Raw genomic sequence first — 17163 nt, 5'->3', positions numbered from 1 at the left:
TCTCATGTTTCAGGTCTGGTGTGTCTGTGCATTCAGAAGACTTGAAGCTTTAACTTTGGCTTCTCTTTCCACAGATGCTGCCAGACTCGTTGAGTTTTTCCATTTCATTGATGTTTCAATCTCCATCATTGACAATACACTGCCTTCTACTAATTTAATAAACATCCTTTGAATTACCTCCAAAGCGTGTGCACCTTTCCTTAAATAGAGAGCAAAGCTGCACCCAGTATTTGAGACGTGGTACATGTGCAGAGGAGGGTTTAATGCAGGCAGTGAATAGACAGTGATCTCTCTGGCCAGGCAAAGCAGCAGATGTGACCATTGAGAGTGCAGGGCAGGTGGAGTGTTCGGAAATCTTAAATGCTTGCAACTTCCTCAACAGCAAGTAATGCGACCTCTGGAAGGAAGGTCAGAGCAGGACCAGCTGCAGTAGATTGCCAATAACACAGTCATTATTCCTGAGCAAATCGATAGCAGCTGGATTCCTCAGAGATTTGGAGTGGGATAGGTCAGTGTGACATGGAGACAAAGCGCATTTCTTGTAAACTCGCACAGCGTGAAGTGTACAGGTTTAATACCTCGCAGTTTGTGTGCTTTACACTTCTTGAAGGTTTGTACAGTGCCTATTAAATTTTGCTTTTATTTCTGTCTCACTGTTATCTCTTGCCTGCCCCCAGCACTGTCCCTGATACTTTGCTGAAGTTGCTCAGTATTATTGAGGTTATGGATAAGATGCTGCAGGTAATCTCTCTGGGATTAGAGAGGCCAGAGCTCTTTCAGTATTATAAACACTCAAACTGCTGGAGAAACTCTGCAGGTCTGGCAGCATCTGTGGAGAAAAAGCAGAGTTAATGTTTCTGGTCCAGTGACGCACCTCCAAAATTTGTTTTACAATGTTCCTTTGTTTATATATCCTCTCCGATCCAGTCTCTCGGGTGTTTCCTTGTGTCTCTGGGTGGCACCGTCTTCAGGACCATTGTGGAAAAGTAAAATCAGTAATAGTTTCATCTTCATATAAAACAAAGAACAGCTGATGCTGGAGATCTGAAATGCAAACACTGCTGGAGAAACTCAGCAGGTCTGATAGCGTCTGTGGAGAGAGAATGCAAGTTAACGTTTTGAGTCCAGTGATCTTTGCCATCTTGGTTTGGCAAGTGAAGTAAAGAGATGGGATTTTAAAAGTATTTATGAGCATAGAAACTGGCCTTTCAGTCCGGTTTGTTCAGTCAGTTAGCTCGGTTGGTTGGATGGCTGGTTTACAATGCAGCGTGATGCCAGTAGTGCAGGTTCAGTTCCCATGCCGGTTGAGATTACTATCAAAGGCTTGCCTCATCCTTGCTCCTCATGGTGACCCTCAGGATAAACCACAACCAGGTGTTTCTCACCAATGAGAGAGCAGCTTTGTGGTCTGGTCAGCCTATAGTGACTTTACTCCATTCTCTCGGTTTCTCTTCAGCTCACAAATACTGGACATGCACACACAAGCAGTCCATGCCATCTCTGTAAGAGATCTTATTTCTCAAGTGATCATTGAGTAGTAGATTGGTTTACCATTGATCACTCTTCCTTTTGATTCTCATTTCTTCATCTATTGAAAGAGATGATGTGGGAGGATTTGAAGGTGCCATTGCTCAAGAAGTTGAATGTTTTATGTTCACATTGCTCTCAACTATTTTAATTCTTGGAGATTTTCCATCTCTTCTGTGCAGACAGCAAATTAACTGTCTAGTCTCTCCAAGTGGCCCATCTTTAATGGGCCCACATGTGAAAGGACATAGGATTCATGTTGGTCAATGATTTGCAGTCCTCTTTTATACCCCTTGCTGACTTGTATTCATGTTCTCATTTCCAATTTCTTGTCAGTTTCTTGCCCCCCCCGCCCCCACACTCCACTTTCGATCCCGAAATACTCCATCCTCAGGCTTATTACTATTTATGACATCCTTCTATATATCTTCTGTTGATCTAACGCAATCATTAACTTTTCATTAGCCACAGTGAATCACTTTTCTTCCATTGGGTATTTGAGAAATGGATATCTGTTCTAGACCTTGTTGCATTTCTTTAATTACTGGCCATTGCCTAGTCAATCTTTTGTGTACTTTTTCAACCTATCCTACCCAATGTGTTGGGGGAGAAAGTGAGGACTGCAGATGCTGGAGATCAGAGCTGAAAATGTGTTGCTGAAAAAGCGCAGCAGGTCAGGCAGCATCCAAGGTGCAGGAGAATCGACGTTTCGGGCATGAGCCCTTCTTCAGGAATGAGGAAAGTGTGTCCAGCAGGCTAAGATAAAAGGTAGGGAGGAGGGACTTGGGGGAGGGGCATTGGAAATGTGATAGGTGGAAGGAGGTCAAGATGAGGGTGATAGGCCGGAGTGGGGGTGGGGACAGAGAGGTCAGGAAGAAGATTGCAGGTTAAGAAGGCTGTGCTGAGTTCGAGGGATTTGACTGAGACAAGGTGGGGGGAGGAGAAATGAAACTGGAAAAATCTGAGTTCATCCCTTTGGTTTGAGGGTTCCTAGGCAGAAGATGAGGTGCTCTTGTGTTGTCATACTCCCATAGATTCCTTGGCTCAAATTTTAAGGTGCACATTTTAGGAAGAAGTATATCACATGCAAGCTTTGTGTAAAATTCTGTCATGTTGGCTTGGAAAGGGTGAACGCTTGGAAATTTTTTCCGTTAGGCGAGGAGACTAGGACCCGTGGACACAGCCTTAAAATTAGAGGGGGTCAATTCACAACAGAAATGCAGAGACATTTCTTCAGCCAGAGTGTGGTGGGCCTGTGGAATTCATTGCCGCAGAGTGCAGTGGAGGCCGGGACGCTAAATGTCTTCAAGGCAGAGATTGATAGATTCTTGATGTCATGAGGAATTAAGGGCTACAGGGAGAATGCTGGTAAGTGGAGTTGAAATCTATCTCCCAGACCATCCAGGACCTCATCACCTCAGGGGATCTCCCATCCACCGCCTCCAACCTCATAGTCCCACAACCCCGCACCGCCCGTTTCTACCTCCTGCCCAAAATCCACAAACCTGCCTGCCCCGGCCGACCCATTGTCTCAGCCTGCTCCTGCCCCACCGAACTCATCTCCCAATACCTCGACACGGTCCTATCAAAACTCCCACCACCAAACCATCATCTCCCAGACCATCCAGGACCTCATCACCTCAGGGGATCTCCCATCCACCGCCTCCAACCTCATAGTCCCACAACCCCGCACCGCCCGTTTCTACCTCCTGCCCAAAATCCACAAACCTGCCTGCCCCGGCCGACCCATTGTCTCAGCCTGCTCCTGCCCCACCGAACTCATCTCCCAATACCTCGACACGGTCCTGTCAAAACTCCCACCACCAAACCATCATCTCCCAGACCATCCAGGACCTCATCACCTCAGGGGATCTCCCATCCACCGCCTCCAACCTCATAGTCCCACAACCCCGCACCGCCCGTTTCTACCTCCTGCCCAAAATCCACAAACCTGCCTGCCCCGGCCGACCCATTGTCTCAGCCTGCTCCTGCCCCACCGAACTCATCTCCCAATACCTCGACACGGTCCTGTCCCCTTTAGTCCAAGAACTCCCCACCTACGTTCGGGACACCACCCACGCCCTCCACCTCCTCCAGGATTTTCGCTTCCCCGGTCCCCAACGCCTTATCTTCACGATGGACATCCAGTCCCTGTACACCTCCATCCCCCATCACGAAGGACTCAAAGCCCTCCGCTTCTTCCTTTCCCGCCGCACCAACCAGTACCCTTCCACTGACACCCTCCTTCGACTGACTGAACTGGTCCTCACCCTGAATAACTTCTCTTTTCAATCCTCCCACTTCCTCCAAACTAAAGGAGTTGCCATGGGCACCCGCATGGGCCCCAGCTATGCCTGCCTCTTCGTAGGATATGTGGAACAGTCCATCTTCCGCAACTACACTGGCACCACCCCCCACCTTTTCCTCCGCTACATCGATGACTGTATCGGCGCTGCCTCGTGCTCCCACGAGGAGGTTGAACAGTTCATCAACTTTACTAACACCTTCCATCCCGACCTGAAATTCACCTGGACTGTCTCAGACTCCTCCCTCCCCTTCCTAGACCTTTCCATTTCTATCTCGGGCGACCGACTCAACACAGACATCTATTATAAACCGACTGACTCCCACAGCTACCTGGACTACACCTCCTCCCACCCTGCCCCCTGTAAAAACGCCATCCCATATTCCCAATTCCTTCGTCTCTGCCGCATCTGCTCCCAGGAGGACCAATTCCAACACCGCACAGCCCAGATGGCCTCCTTCTTCAAGGACCGCAGATTCCCCCCAGACGTGATCGACGATGCCCTCCACCGCATCTCCTCCACTTCCCGCTCCTCCGCCCTTGAGCCCCGCTCCTCCAACCGCCACCAAGACAGAACCCCACTGGTTCTCACCTACCACCCCACCAACCTGCGCATACAACGTATTATCCGCCGCCATTTCCGCCACCTCCAAACGGACCCCACCACCAAGGATATATTTCCCTCCCCTCCCCTATCAGCGTTCCGCAAGGACCACTCCCTTCGTGACTCCCTTGTCAGATCCACACCCCCCACCAACCCAACCTCCACCCCCGGCACCTTCCCCTGCAACCACAGGAAATGTAAAACTTGCGCCCACACCTCCACACTCACTTCCCTCCAAGGCCCCAAGGGATCCTTCCATATCCACCACAAGTTCACCTGTACCTCCACACACATCATCTATTGCATCCACTGCACCCGATGTGGCCTCCTCTATATTGGTGAGACAGGCCGCTTACTTGCGGAACGCTTCAGAGAACACCTCTGGGCCGCCCGAACCAACCAACCCAATCACCCCGTGGCTCAACACTTTAACTCCCCCTCCCACTCCACCGAGGACATGCAGGTCCTTGGACTCCTCCACCGGCAGAACACAACTACACGACGGCTGGAGGAGGAGCGCCTCATCTTCCGCCTGGGAACCCTCCAACCACAAGGTATGAATTCAGATTTCTCCAGCTTCCTCATTTCCCCTCCCCCCACCTTGTCTCAGTCGGCTCCCTCAACTCAGCACCGCCCTCCTAACCTGCAATCCTCTTCCTGACCTCTCCGCCCCCACCCCACTCCGGCCTATCACCCTCACCTTGACCTCCTTCCACCTATCCCACCTCCATCGCCCCTCCCCCTAGTCCCTCCTCCCTACCTTTTATCTCAGCCTGCTTGGCTCTCTCTCTCTTATTCCTGATGAAGGGCTTATGCTCGAAACGTCGAATTCTCTATTCCTGAGATGCTGCCTAACCTGCTGTGCTTTGACCAGCAACACATTTGCAGAAGTGGAGTTGAAATGCCCATCAGCCATGATTGAATGGTGGAGTGGACTCGATGGGCTGAATGGCCTTACTTCCACTCCTATGTCTTATGGTCTTATAATATGGTTATCTCCAAAACACTCCTCTACAGTAAGGGTTATTGATTATCCTTCTCTCGTGGCTCACCAGGTCACCCGATGTCTCGGTGACTCCTCAATATAATTTTTCATGTTGTGCACATTCCAGAATTCATCCTCGAAAGCTCCATACGGACTTGTTTAACCCAGTCTATATACAAACTGAGGTCACCTATTATTCCTGTTTCACCCACGATACATGAATTTCTAATTCCCTGATTTACAGTGTGCCTACCATTCATGCTGTAGTTTTGTGTTGTATGTTTATTCTCAAAAGCATTTGCTTTCCCTTTGTTTCTTAGATGCACTCAAACTGATTCTGTACCATGATTATTTGATCAATGATCCCCTGTTACCAATGTCCTCCTCTATGAGCAGTGCTATCTCAACACCTTTTTACCTTTTGTCTATCCCTCTACATATAGAATATCCTTGGATATTCATTTTCCCACCTTCCTCATCCTTTTATTGCCTAAGTAATTTAATGCTCAGTGTTTTAGGGGAGGCGATAGCCAAGTGGTATTATTGCTGGGCTGTTAATCTGGAGGCCCAGGTAATGTTCTGGGACCTGGGTTTGAATCCTGCCTTGAATCCTGCCATTGGTGTATGATGGAATTTGACTTCAATAAAAATCCAAAGTTAAGAGTCTAATGATGACCATGAATCCATTGTCAATTGTTGGAAAAACCCATCTGGATCACTGATGTCCTTTCGGGAAGGACACTGCCATCCTTACCTGGCCTGGCCTGGCCTACACGTGACTGCTGGCCCACCACAATGTGGTTGACTCCCAGCTGCCCTCTGGGTAATTAGGGATGGGCAATAAATACTGGCCCAGCCAGCGATGCCATCATCCTGAGAGTGAAATGATATGGGGGGACCTTGTTTTCTCTCTGTGAACAATGAAGTCAAAGTGCATTTGGTTTGTGTCCTGCATACAACTTGAGTGAGCTATATCTTTCAGAATCCTTTGAGCAATGTTTCATTTGTGTTTTTATACTTTAAAGTGTCACTTTCTCTGCAGTTTTTATTCTCACTTTCTAGCTTCCTGTTAGAAACTGAAATGGTTTTAACCGCAAATGATTTTAATTGCTGCAGACTTTAGAAAGCGACAGGAGACTAACCTGCACTAATCTGGAAACCATTTCCACTTGTTGACAGGTCATTTTGTGTTTTTGAAATAAAGTGGAAATTAAGCTGCAGCTGATGGTATATCCCACATAAGTGAAACCTCCTGCTCTCCAGGGCCTAGACTCTGCAGGAGTCAGACGATGATCAGCTGTGTGGAGATTAATTTATGTTTCTGAGCTCTGTCAGTATGTCCACCAGCAAAGGAGATGAGACTAGGGGAGAAAGCATTCCTTGGGGTGTGGCACCTTGTTGTTTGAGATGGGCAGCTCCAGCTCTTATTAAAAGGGGAAAGATTCTGTGGTGGCCTAGATGCTCAGAGTATTTCCTTTCACGGAAGAGTCTGGAACCATGGGAGCAGTTTCCAAATAAGGGATCTCCTGTTTAAGAGTGAAATGAGGAGGAAGTTCTTTCCTCGATGTTTGTCTTAGGTTCTCTACTCCCGGAGAGCAGTGCAGGTTGGATCATTAAATAGATCTAAGGCCAGATTAGACAGAGTTTTGATTGATAAAGGAGTTCAGGGTATGGAGAATGGGCAGGAATGTGTCATTAAAGCCACAATCTGATTAGCCAATTACCTTATTGAATAGTGGATCAGGCTTATTGGGCCAAATGGCCTCCATTGAAACCTTATCATCATTTGAGGAGGCAGTGGCTTTAGTGGTATTATCGCTGGACTTTTAATCCAGAGACCCAGGTAATGTTCTGAGGACCAGGGTTTGAATTTCATCAGAGCAGATGATGGAATTTGAATTCAGTAAAAATTTTGAATTAAGAATATAATGATGACTATGAATCCATTGTTGATTGTCAAAAAAAACCCATCTGGTTCACTAATGTCCTTTTAAGGAAGGGAACTGCCATCCTTACCTGGTCTGGCCTACATGTGACTCCAGACCCATAACAATGTGATTAATTCTCAACTGCCCTCTGGGGCAATTAGTGATGGGCAATAAATTCTAGCCCAGCCAGTGACACCCACATCCTGTGAATGAATTTTTAAAAACCTTGTATCATTTCACCTCTTGTCTTTTTTCAGGCTAGTTTAGCGGCCAATAGACAGGGATCTTCACCGAACGGGAATGTCTCGCAGCAACCAGTCTCCTCTCAGACTACTGTGAGTAAAGAGCAATGGAGCAGCTCGGATTTCTAGACAATGCATTTATTTACACAGATGGCAAAACTCAAACCAACAGACAACAACTGGACACTGCCTGAAACCTGTAAATCTTGTCTGAATCCTTTCAAGTTTCACAATATCTTTCCTTCAGCAGGGAGACCAGAACTGTATGTAGTATTCCAAAAGTGACCAAACCAATGTCTTGTACAGCTGCAACATGACCTTCCAACTCCTATACTCAATTCATTGACCAATAAAAGAGAGCGTACCAAACACTGCTTTCACTATTCTATCTACCTGTGACTCCACTTTCAAGGAACTGTGAACCTGCACTCCAAGGTCTCTTTACTCAGCAACACGCCCCAGGACCCCCTCTATTAAGTGTATACATCCTGCTGTGATTTGCCTTTCCATAATGCAGCACTTCATGTTTATCTAAATTTAAAGTCCGTCTGCCACTGCTTGGCTCCTCCAGTCCCATGACAATAGAGATGTTTGCACTCTGCCATTCCTCTCTGCCCCCCCCCCCCAACCACCCCACGCTCTCTATTCCATTGTTCCATTGTAGTTGGCTGTGTCCTCCGTAGCTGCATCCCTATGTTCTGTATTCCTCTCTACACTAGACCGACCTCACCCTTCCTTTAAATCACTCTGAAAAACGGTTTTCCTTTGACCAAGCTTTTAATGATCTGACCTATCATATCCTTTTGTGGCTGGTTGTTTGTATAAAGCTCCTATGATGTGCTTTGGAAAGTTTGCTTACATTAAGGGTGCTATATCAATGCAGGTGGTTCTTGTAATGTGATAGCAACATCTTTTCACAACCATCCCTGACCTTGATAGCTGTGTGAACTTTACAGAGTGGGTGATGTCCTCTTTCCCATTCTCCGCCTGCCTATCAAACACAGACCAGCCCCTTCTCTCCACATATTAAGGGGCTGTGTTTGTTGTAAAGGTCTGGGGAAGCCTGTTCCACACAATAGAATTGGAGCCTTCACTTGCAGGAGAGAAGGTCAATGAACATTACTGACTTGGCCCCCTATTCACCAAACCTCTTTCATGAAATATTTCCATGAGCGCTCCTTAAAACGTGGCTGTCAGTCACTGACTCCAGACCTTTTTTCTTGCAAATGACTTGGACTTTGCAGAGTTCTCCAACTTTCCTGCCATCTTACTTCAGACCAGAGTCTGGAGCCATTTTAATGATTTTATGTGGGGATTAAGAGTGATGGTTTCAAGTTGCAGATAATGCAAAACTAGGGTGAAGTGGGAGTTGTGAGGGAGATGCAAAGATGTTTTGAGGGAATGTGTCGAGGTGGATTGAAATGTAACAATGGAATACAGTGCAGTGCAGAGAAGTGTGAGGTTAGGCAGCTTGATGGGAAACCAGAATTATGGAGTATTTCCCAAAGACAGGAGTTGAACTGTGTAGGGGTTTTGCATCTCCTTGTTTGAGCCACAGATAATTAATGTACACGTAAGCAGGCAATTAAGAAGGCATGAGGTCTATTGGTCTTTATTACAAGAGGATTTGTGAATAGGAACAATGCTGTCCTGCTGTAATCGTGTAGGGCACCGATGGGAGTGCACTTGGAATATCGTGTGCAGTTTTGATTTCCTTATTTATGGAAGACTACAGTGGCCCAAGAGGGAATGAAACCGTAGGTTCACCATTTCATTTAATCCTGGAAATGGAAGGATTAAATAGAGGGGGGTGATATTCTGCAGAGCTTAGAAGAATGAGAGGTGACCTCAATCAAGCACATAACATTGGTGCTGGGTAATTGTTGGAAGAGTATTCCTCAGGGCCTGATCTAGGACCAGGGCCACAGCCCCTGCATGAGGGGTCAGGTCACTTTTAGGACTGAGGGAGAGGATTCCTTCGCTCCGAGGGGGTGAATCTCGACCGAGCAGGCTTGAAGGGCTAAATGGCCTGCTGCTTCTCTGTTCTTTAAGTGTGAAACTGATGATGGCAATGTTGGTTCATAGGACACTGCAGTCCAATTGACCCAATCCCCCTCCCCTGTCATGACAGATTTTGGACAAATTACCTAAACAGCCATCTACAACATTCTTCCCAACTTTCTGCTGAAGTCACCGGCAGGATTATGGATTCTGGAAAGTGCAAGCTGTTTGTGAACGAGAGTTTGAGTTCAGAGCCGGGAAAGGGCGGATGGAGGTTTAAATTTGCATTGGAAGTGGCATTCCGAAAGCACTGCGATTGAATTCTGTTTCCCATTAAAATGTTAATGGAAGGGCTTTGTGTTTCTTTGATTTAGATTAACCTCGCGACATCCCCTGCTGCTGCTCAGTTGATCAGCCGTGCTCAAAGTGTTAACTCTGCAGCTGCTACAGGAATTGCTCAGCAGGCTGTCTTACTGGGGAACTCCAACAGTCCCACACTAACCGCCAGCCAGGCACAAATGTACCTCCGGGCTCAGATGGTAAGCACCAACCTGGTACATACTCTAAGAAGTGTTGTATTTATAACACAATGTCAAACAGGCATCATCTTTACACACAGCCCATGTGTTTGATGATTAATCACCAGCTCTCTGACCCCCCCAGATCATTCTCTTTGAAGATTAACTTGGCAACATATAATTCAAGCATCACCTATAACCTTTGATCTTTTTATGGTCGTTTCTGTAGGGAGTCAATTAATATTCTTCCCAATTATATTCCAGTTTGAACATTTCTGTTTCCGGTCTGGCCATAGATTCTCACTATTAATTCTGATGGGACAGAGTGAACAGGAAAGTGAATCTGTGATGAATAATTACAAAATCAAATTTAAGCTGCAAATTCACTGGGATCCTCCAGTAATCTGTTCCCAAAACAGTTTTCCAACTGTGCTATTCCATAATAATTTGGAAGGATGTTTGCTGATCAACATGATAACTTGCTAATTTACTTAGTCTAATTAACAAAGCTTTTGGGGTGGTTTATATATCAGAAGAGAAAGTGAAGACTGCAGATGCTGGAGATCAGAGCTAAAAATGTGTTGCTGGAGAAGCGCAGCAGGTCAGGCAGCATCCAAGGAGCAGGTCCGGGCTCATGCCCGAAATGTCGATTCTCCTGCTCCTTGGTTTATATATAGTAGCCAGTTATAAATAAGTGGTCTTGGTAGCACTATCCCATTTCAAAATGACTGACTAAAACCAGGAACAAGTGAGTGCCCAGTTCAGTATTCACTTTCTGAAACTCTGACCCTCCCCCTCTTGCTTCCTGAGGAGGATGATTTGTTGGTGGCTCACAGTTCTGTATTAGTCACGCCCTAGCACCTGCTGAAGTTGACATGGTTTGTTCGGTTTTAACTGGATTATCACTTCGGGCATGGGGAGGTTAATGATGTCCGTCTCTACCATCTCCACACCACCTGTTTCTGGCTGGGCTCCTCTCTCACCTGGGGTGTGGGCTGGTTCAATCCCCCTGCCAAATGGAGGAACGTTGGGCTCTGCTGAATGAGTACCCTGACCACTTGACCAGCTGAGTGCATGGGCTTGGATCAGAATCTGGGATTTTCCTGGTCAGTACAGATCAGGAAGCACTGGCTGGGTAAATGTGCTGGGACCTTTACCCCCACACTGAGCCCAAAGCCATGGTTAGGAATGTGGTGACTGAGTCAGGGAGATGTACGGTGTGGAAACAGACCTTTTGGTCCAACCCGTCCATGCTGACCAGATATCCTAAATTAACCTTGTCCCATTTGCCAGCACTTGGCCCAGGTACCTCTAAACCCTTCCTATTCGTATACCCATCCAAATGTCTTTTAAATGTTGTAATTGTACCAGCCTCCACCACATCCTCTGGCAGCTCATTCCATACACGCACCACCCTCTGAGTGAAACAGTTGTTCCTTAGGACCCTATTAAACCATGCCCCCCTCACCCTAAATCCACACCCTCTAGTTCTGGACTCCCCGACTCCAGTGAAAAGGCCTTGTCTATTTACCCTACCCATGCTCCTCATAATTTTATAAACCTCTATAAGGTCACCCCCTCAGCTTCTGATGCTCCAGGGAAAACAGTCCCAGCCTGTTCAGCCTCTCCCTGTAGCTCAAACCCTCGAACCCTGGCAACATTCTTGTAAATCTTTTCTGAACCCTTTCAAGTTTCACAACATCTTTCTGATAGGAAGGAGACCAGAATTGCACACAATATTCCAAAAGTGGCCTCACCAATATCCTGTACAGCTGCCACATGACCTCCCAACTCCTGACCAATAAAGGAAAACATACCAAACACCGCCTTCACTATCCTATCTACCTGTGATTTTGCTTAAGTGACTGTGAGGCTCCAGATCCAGTGAAGCTGCTGGTGTTTCCCTGACATTCAGCTGCTTGGTCGCAGTCAGGGAAATGTCTGCCCCTATGGTGACCCAGTGCTGAAAAACCCACATGGTGATGGACAAGGAGAGTATGAACTCCATATCCATCAATCACACTCTCTGGTTTACTCTCCATATTCCCTGGCCCCCTGGACAGCGAGGAACAGGAATGCAGACCCCACGAGCAGCACTCACCCGTGAAATTGCAGGTGAGCTGTTTTTCACTCTGGATACTCCCACAGAGAGGTTCCAGCCCTGAGGCCATTTCTCCTGTACTAACCCAGCCACTCGACATTGAACTCTGTCCAAACCCCTTCACAGCCTCACTGGGATGGATATTCGAAAGTTATACTGTTTATCTGTCTCACACTGAGCGAGTATCAATACGATGCAGGTCACTTTGCAATCTGTAAGAATTGGAGAGTACGACACAGTGAGTGAGTGAGAGAGAGAGAGAGAGACACACGCTCACACCGACACACAGAGAGAGAGAGACGCTCTCGCAGACACAGAGAGAGAGCGAGGTGGGCACAGTGGCACACACCAACACAGGGACAGCGAGATACACGCACGCGCACACGCACAAGAGAATGCGACACACACAGACAAGACACAGAGCAAGATACATAAAGACAGTGAGGAGAGCTGGGGGAGCTGATGTTGGGGAAATACTCCTTTGTGCCTTTGGGGAAGGGAAGTGAAAGATCAGCCTGGGCTTTCTAGCATACATTGGGTCTCCTGTCTATTGCTGGGTGTATTTGGAGATGAAGAAAGGGGTGGAGGTGGGGTGTGGAGAGAGAGAGAGAGATGTTCATTCCAGCTTTAGTCCTCAGATTGTGCTTTGTACTTTGAGAAAAGCCACATAGGGAGGTACGAGAGGTTGCGTGTGTTGGTTTGTGTAGACCTACAGTCACAATGATTTGGAGATGCCGGTGTTGGACTGGGGTGTACAAAGTTAAAAATCACACAACATCAGGTTATTGTCCAACAGGTTTAATTGGAAGCACACTAGCTTTCAGAGCAATGCTCCGAATCACCTGATGAAGGACCGTCGCTCCAAAAGCTAGTGTGCTTCCAATTAAACCTGTTGGACTATAACCTGGTGTTGTGTGATTTTTAACTTTGTACAGTGACAACGGTATTGTAACACTTTCCATGTCATGAAATGCCCAGGCGAGTGTCATTGTGATGAGTGCCAGTTTCTTTTCAGATGTTGTTGAGCGGGTTCCAGAGATCAGGAAGAGTGAAGCCATGGTGGGATTTGAAAGCAAGGATGAAAATTTTAAAATTGAGTCAGGGCTTAGTTGGGTGTAGGCCATTGAGCACAAGGACAGATACTGTGGGACAGTGACATGGTGAGAGGGACACTGGATTTTTGCCAATCCAGAAACCCCAGCCATAGAATTTAAATTCAATTAACCCATCTGGAATTGAAAGCTAGTCTCTGGGGACTGTGACAACTATCGTTGAGTATTTCTCTGTGGATGTAGGTTTGCTCGCTGAGCTGGAAGGTTCATGTTCAGACATTTCGTCACCATACAAGGGAACATCTTCAATGAGCCTCCAGATGAAGCATTGCTGATGATTCCTGCTTTCTATTTATATGTTTGAGTTTTTTTTGGGTTGGGATAAGGGAGGACACCACTTTGACTGGGACAACACATCCATCCTAGGACAAGCCAAACAGAGACATGCATGAGAACTCGTAGAAGCATGGCATTCCAACCAGAACTCTACCAACAAACACATTGACTTGGACCCGATTTACCACCCTCTGAGAAAAAGAACAGGAAATGACATCACCAACCCAAAGAAACCCAAACATATAAATAGAAAGCAGAAATCATCAGCAGTGCTTTGTCACGAGGCTCACTGAAGATGTTATGTAATATGGTGAAGAAACATCTGAATATGAACCTTCCAGCTCAATGAGCAAACCTACATCCAGACCCACAACCTGAGCTTACAAGTCTTCTCAAAACTCACTAACACCTATGGGTGCAATCTCTTGCTCTGTGTGTTTGTGTCACTGTCTCTGGGCATGTCTGCCCCACCCCTAGTACATGAGTCCCTCTCTCACTCTCCCCCACCCCCCTCAGTGTAGATGAGGGATAATTTGGGGATGGATGCTCATGTTGTCCCACTTCTGCCCTGTATCTGGTTCACCAATGTCCTTTTTTAGGGAGGGAAATCTGCTGGCTTTCCCTATGCTGGCCTCCACGGGACTCCAGACCCACAGCAATGGTGTTTATTGATAATTGCCCTCTGAAATGGTTCAGCAAGCCACTCTATTCAAGGGCAATTAAGGGTAGACAACAAATTCCAGCCTTGCCAGGGATAGCTGCATCCCGGGATGAATAGAGGGATTAGTTGCAACTTAGGAGACTTTTAGATGGCCTGAAGTTCAAGAGTGTAATTTCTGAGGAGTATCTGGAAATGATACAAAACAGGAGTAGGTGAGGGTTTTGGCAACAAACAAGCTGAGGCCAGAATAGGGCCGAGACATGCTCCAAAGGTGAAATTAGACTCTCTGTATGATGGCCTTGGGTATAGAATCGAAAATCCATCTCTGGTTCAGACACAGCAGTGATGGAGTGAACTACATCCCAGAGAGAAAGGACCCCTCAGAACAACATCAGTCACTCCTTCTGAGAGAACCTGTGAAAATGACCATGAAATTGTTAAAGGGGAGAAGGCAGGGTTCCTGCTGCTGTTTAATGATAACTACATGTTCATCATCCTGCGACATCACCTCGAGCTCGAATCTAAACATTTACACAAAAAACTAACCAGACCCACACCAATTGAAGATTACAATTGCCTATAAATATCTGGGTGGTTTTGTTTCAAACTGGTGATGTTTTGTACCATCTGTGCTTCCTCGGCTACCAGCCAGAATCAGTGGGATATAAAGGATCAAGTGGCAGTGCCATCCCTGGCAGCATTCAATCCCCCTGTCATCGCTGCTCTAATCTGTTACTGGAATCTTGCTCTGTCTGCTCCAGCCACCCATCTGATCATGTCATTCCGATAGATATCTGTGTTTTGTGTTGCTTTTTATAGTTTGCACTGAGGGAGGTGGATGAAACCTCTCTAAAAGATTAATCCTGGTATCTTCCATGCTCTTACTTTGGTTCCTGCTAGTTTGTTTTTTTTCCCCCAATGTTCAACAGCAAATGTACATTACTGGAGGTGGGAAAACAAAACAGTTTTTATTTCCAATTCACTTTGCATCTGTTTAAATTACAGGAGGTGTACGCACCTCACCACCCCCCTCCCCATCCCCTCCAGACAGATGGACCACCCCTCCCTGCATGCGTGCACATGCTCTAGCACATACACATTTCCAGACACATACCCCCCCCCTCCCCCAACCCCCCACAAGACATAAACACCCACGTGCGCGTACCCACCCAGTCTCAGACCCTAAATACACACACACACACACACACACACACACACACACACACACACACACACACACACACACACACACACACACCCCCACGTGTGCGTACCAACCCAGTCTCAGACCCTAAATACACAAACACACCCCCATCCAGACACAAATACCCATGTGTGCGTACCCATCCAGTCTCAGACCCTAAATACACACACACCCATCCAGACACAAACAGACACGTGTGCGTACCCACCCAGTCTCAGACCCTAAATACACACACCCATCCAGCCACACCCACCCAGTCTCAGACCCTAAATACACACACACACCCATCCAGACACAAACAGACACTGTTCCTGGTCAGGCACAACAGAGATGTACCCCAGAGTTAAGCAGTTGGCCAGAGCCTGGGTGAGGCCCAGCTGCTGGTACTCAGAATGGGGTGCATTGTGAAGCTGCCTCACTGAACACCGAAACATTTAAAATAAACCAGGCAGCCGGTGAATATGAATTCATCTTTCAGGAACAAGTAATGTTTCTTCACTTCAGGGAGCATCCACCTCCCCTCCAGTTCAGTTCGCTGTGTGGTTTGTTGTTTCCAGTTAAGACTATGTATTAGCATCTGACGAACTCTGTTCTTTTCTGCCCAAGGCACCTTTTGGTAAGGTAAAAGGCAACACATTTCATGTAATTTTCAGGCACAGCAAAGTAACCTTGTGCAAGTAGCTAGGACCCTAGGACGTGCTGTTCCTTTGTCCCCCCAGCTCATTTTCACACCCACTGCCACAGTCGCTGCTGTCCAGCCTGAGGTCACCATCTCTCCAGCGAACCAACAATCCGCTGCTCCACAGGTCAGTTTGTCAAACTCTCGCTCGGTACTTTGAAATCTGAATTCGCCAGCTAAGTGTTTTTAAGGAGAGTTACTGGCAGAAAGTCTGCCTCGAACTTTTGCAGTTTAACCTGTTGGATGTGTGATGAACTTGACTTTCTCTCCCATTGGGTAACTGAAGGTTGTGGAATGCGATGTAGGTGGCGCCTGTCCCCTCAAGTCACTGTGTTATAGTTTGGCTGTGGCCCCGCCTCACTGAGGCATCCTTTCGCCCCTCAGGAAAGGAGGTTATACTTGAGGATACGTTCCCAAGCTGACCCTAGGGTCATGTCAAATGGGCCATTAAAACGGAGGCCCTGTCATCCCTTTGAATGGGTGGTGAAGGTGTCATGATCCCTAGCTTGAAGAAGAACAGAGATATTGGATCAAAATCTGGACAATATCACACTCAGTTGCTTAAACCTGTCCATTGGGATTCCTCGGTCAGAGTTCCTTCAGTGCGATCAGGTCTCATATTAAATCCTTTGAATGTGTGGTTTAAAAGTGACTTCACTTGACCTCAACTGTTCACTGTGGAGCGGCTATGACCTGTGAGCTGTTGGAATGAGACTGTCAGCTGCTCTCAATCCCGTTCCTGACTCTGACGTTGTGAAACCAACCACCCGCTGGGGAAAAGCTTGGACAAACAAGTAAATGTTGAGGATTGTCTGTAAGGGAGAATGAGAGTCAAGAAATGGTGAGCTATCAGGGGAATGCCCTTAACAGCCAGGATATAACTAGGCAGCCTCCCAGCTCACTAGTTTCATGTTCCATGATGGCAAATCCAGGGTTACACAGCGTTCAATGGCCTTTCTGGGGTCACACCCTCTGAACATAACAGGGTTCCTGCAGCTGGTCAGAGGCAGTGTGTGCTCA

At 47.0% G+C, this 17163-nt stretch overlaps 1 protein-coding gene across 3 annotated transcripts in view; it reads left to right on the top strand.

The window, feature by feature from the left end:
• LOC132833633 (polyhomeotic-like protein 2) overlaps positions 1 to 17163 on the top strand; it is a 470309-nt gene that overhangs the window by 385252 nt on the left and 67894 nt on the right. For all 3 annotated transcript variants that reach the window (XM_060852049.1, XM_060852048.1, XM_060852047.1), the window contains exons 4-6: positions 7607 to 7684; positions 9967 to 10131; positions 16118 to 16270. In XM_060852049.1, coding sequence (XP_060708032.1) covers positions 7607 to 7684; positions 9967 to 10131; positions 16118 to 16270 — 396 coding nt within the window. The remainder of the gene's footprint in view (positions 1 to 7606; positions 7685 to 9966; positions 10132 to 16117; positions 16271 to 17163) is intronic.

This window comes from Hemiscyllium ocellatum, chromosome 37 (genome assembly GCF_020745735.1).
Source record: "Hemiscyllium ocellatum isolate sHemOce1 chromosome 37, sHemOce1.pat.X.cur, whole genome shotgun sequence".
Lineage (NCBI taxonomy): Eukaryota > Metazoa > Chordata > Chondrichthyes > Orectolobiformes > Hemiscylliidae > Hemiscyllium > Hemiscyllium ocellatum.
This window is presented reverse-complemented; position numbering and strand designations above follow the sequence as displayed.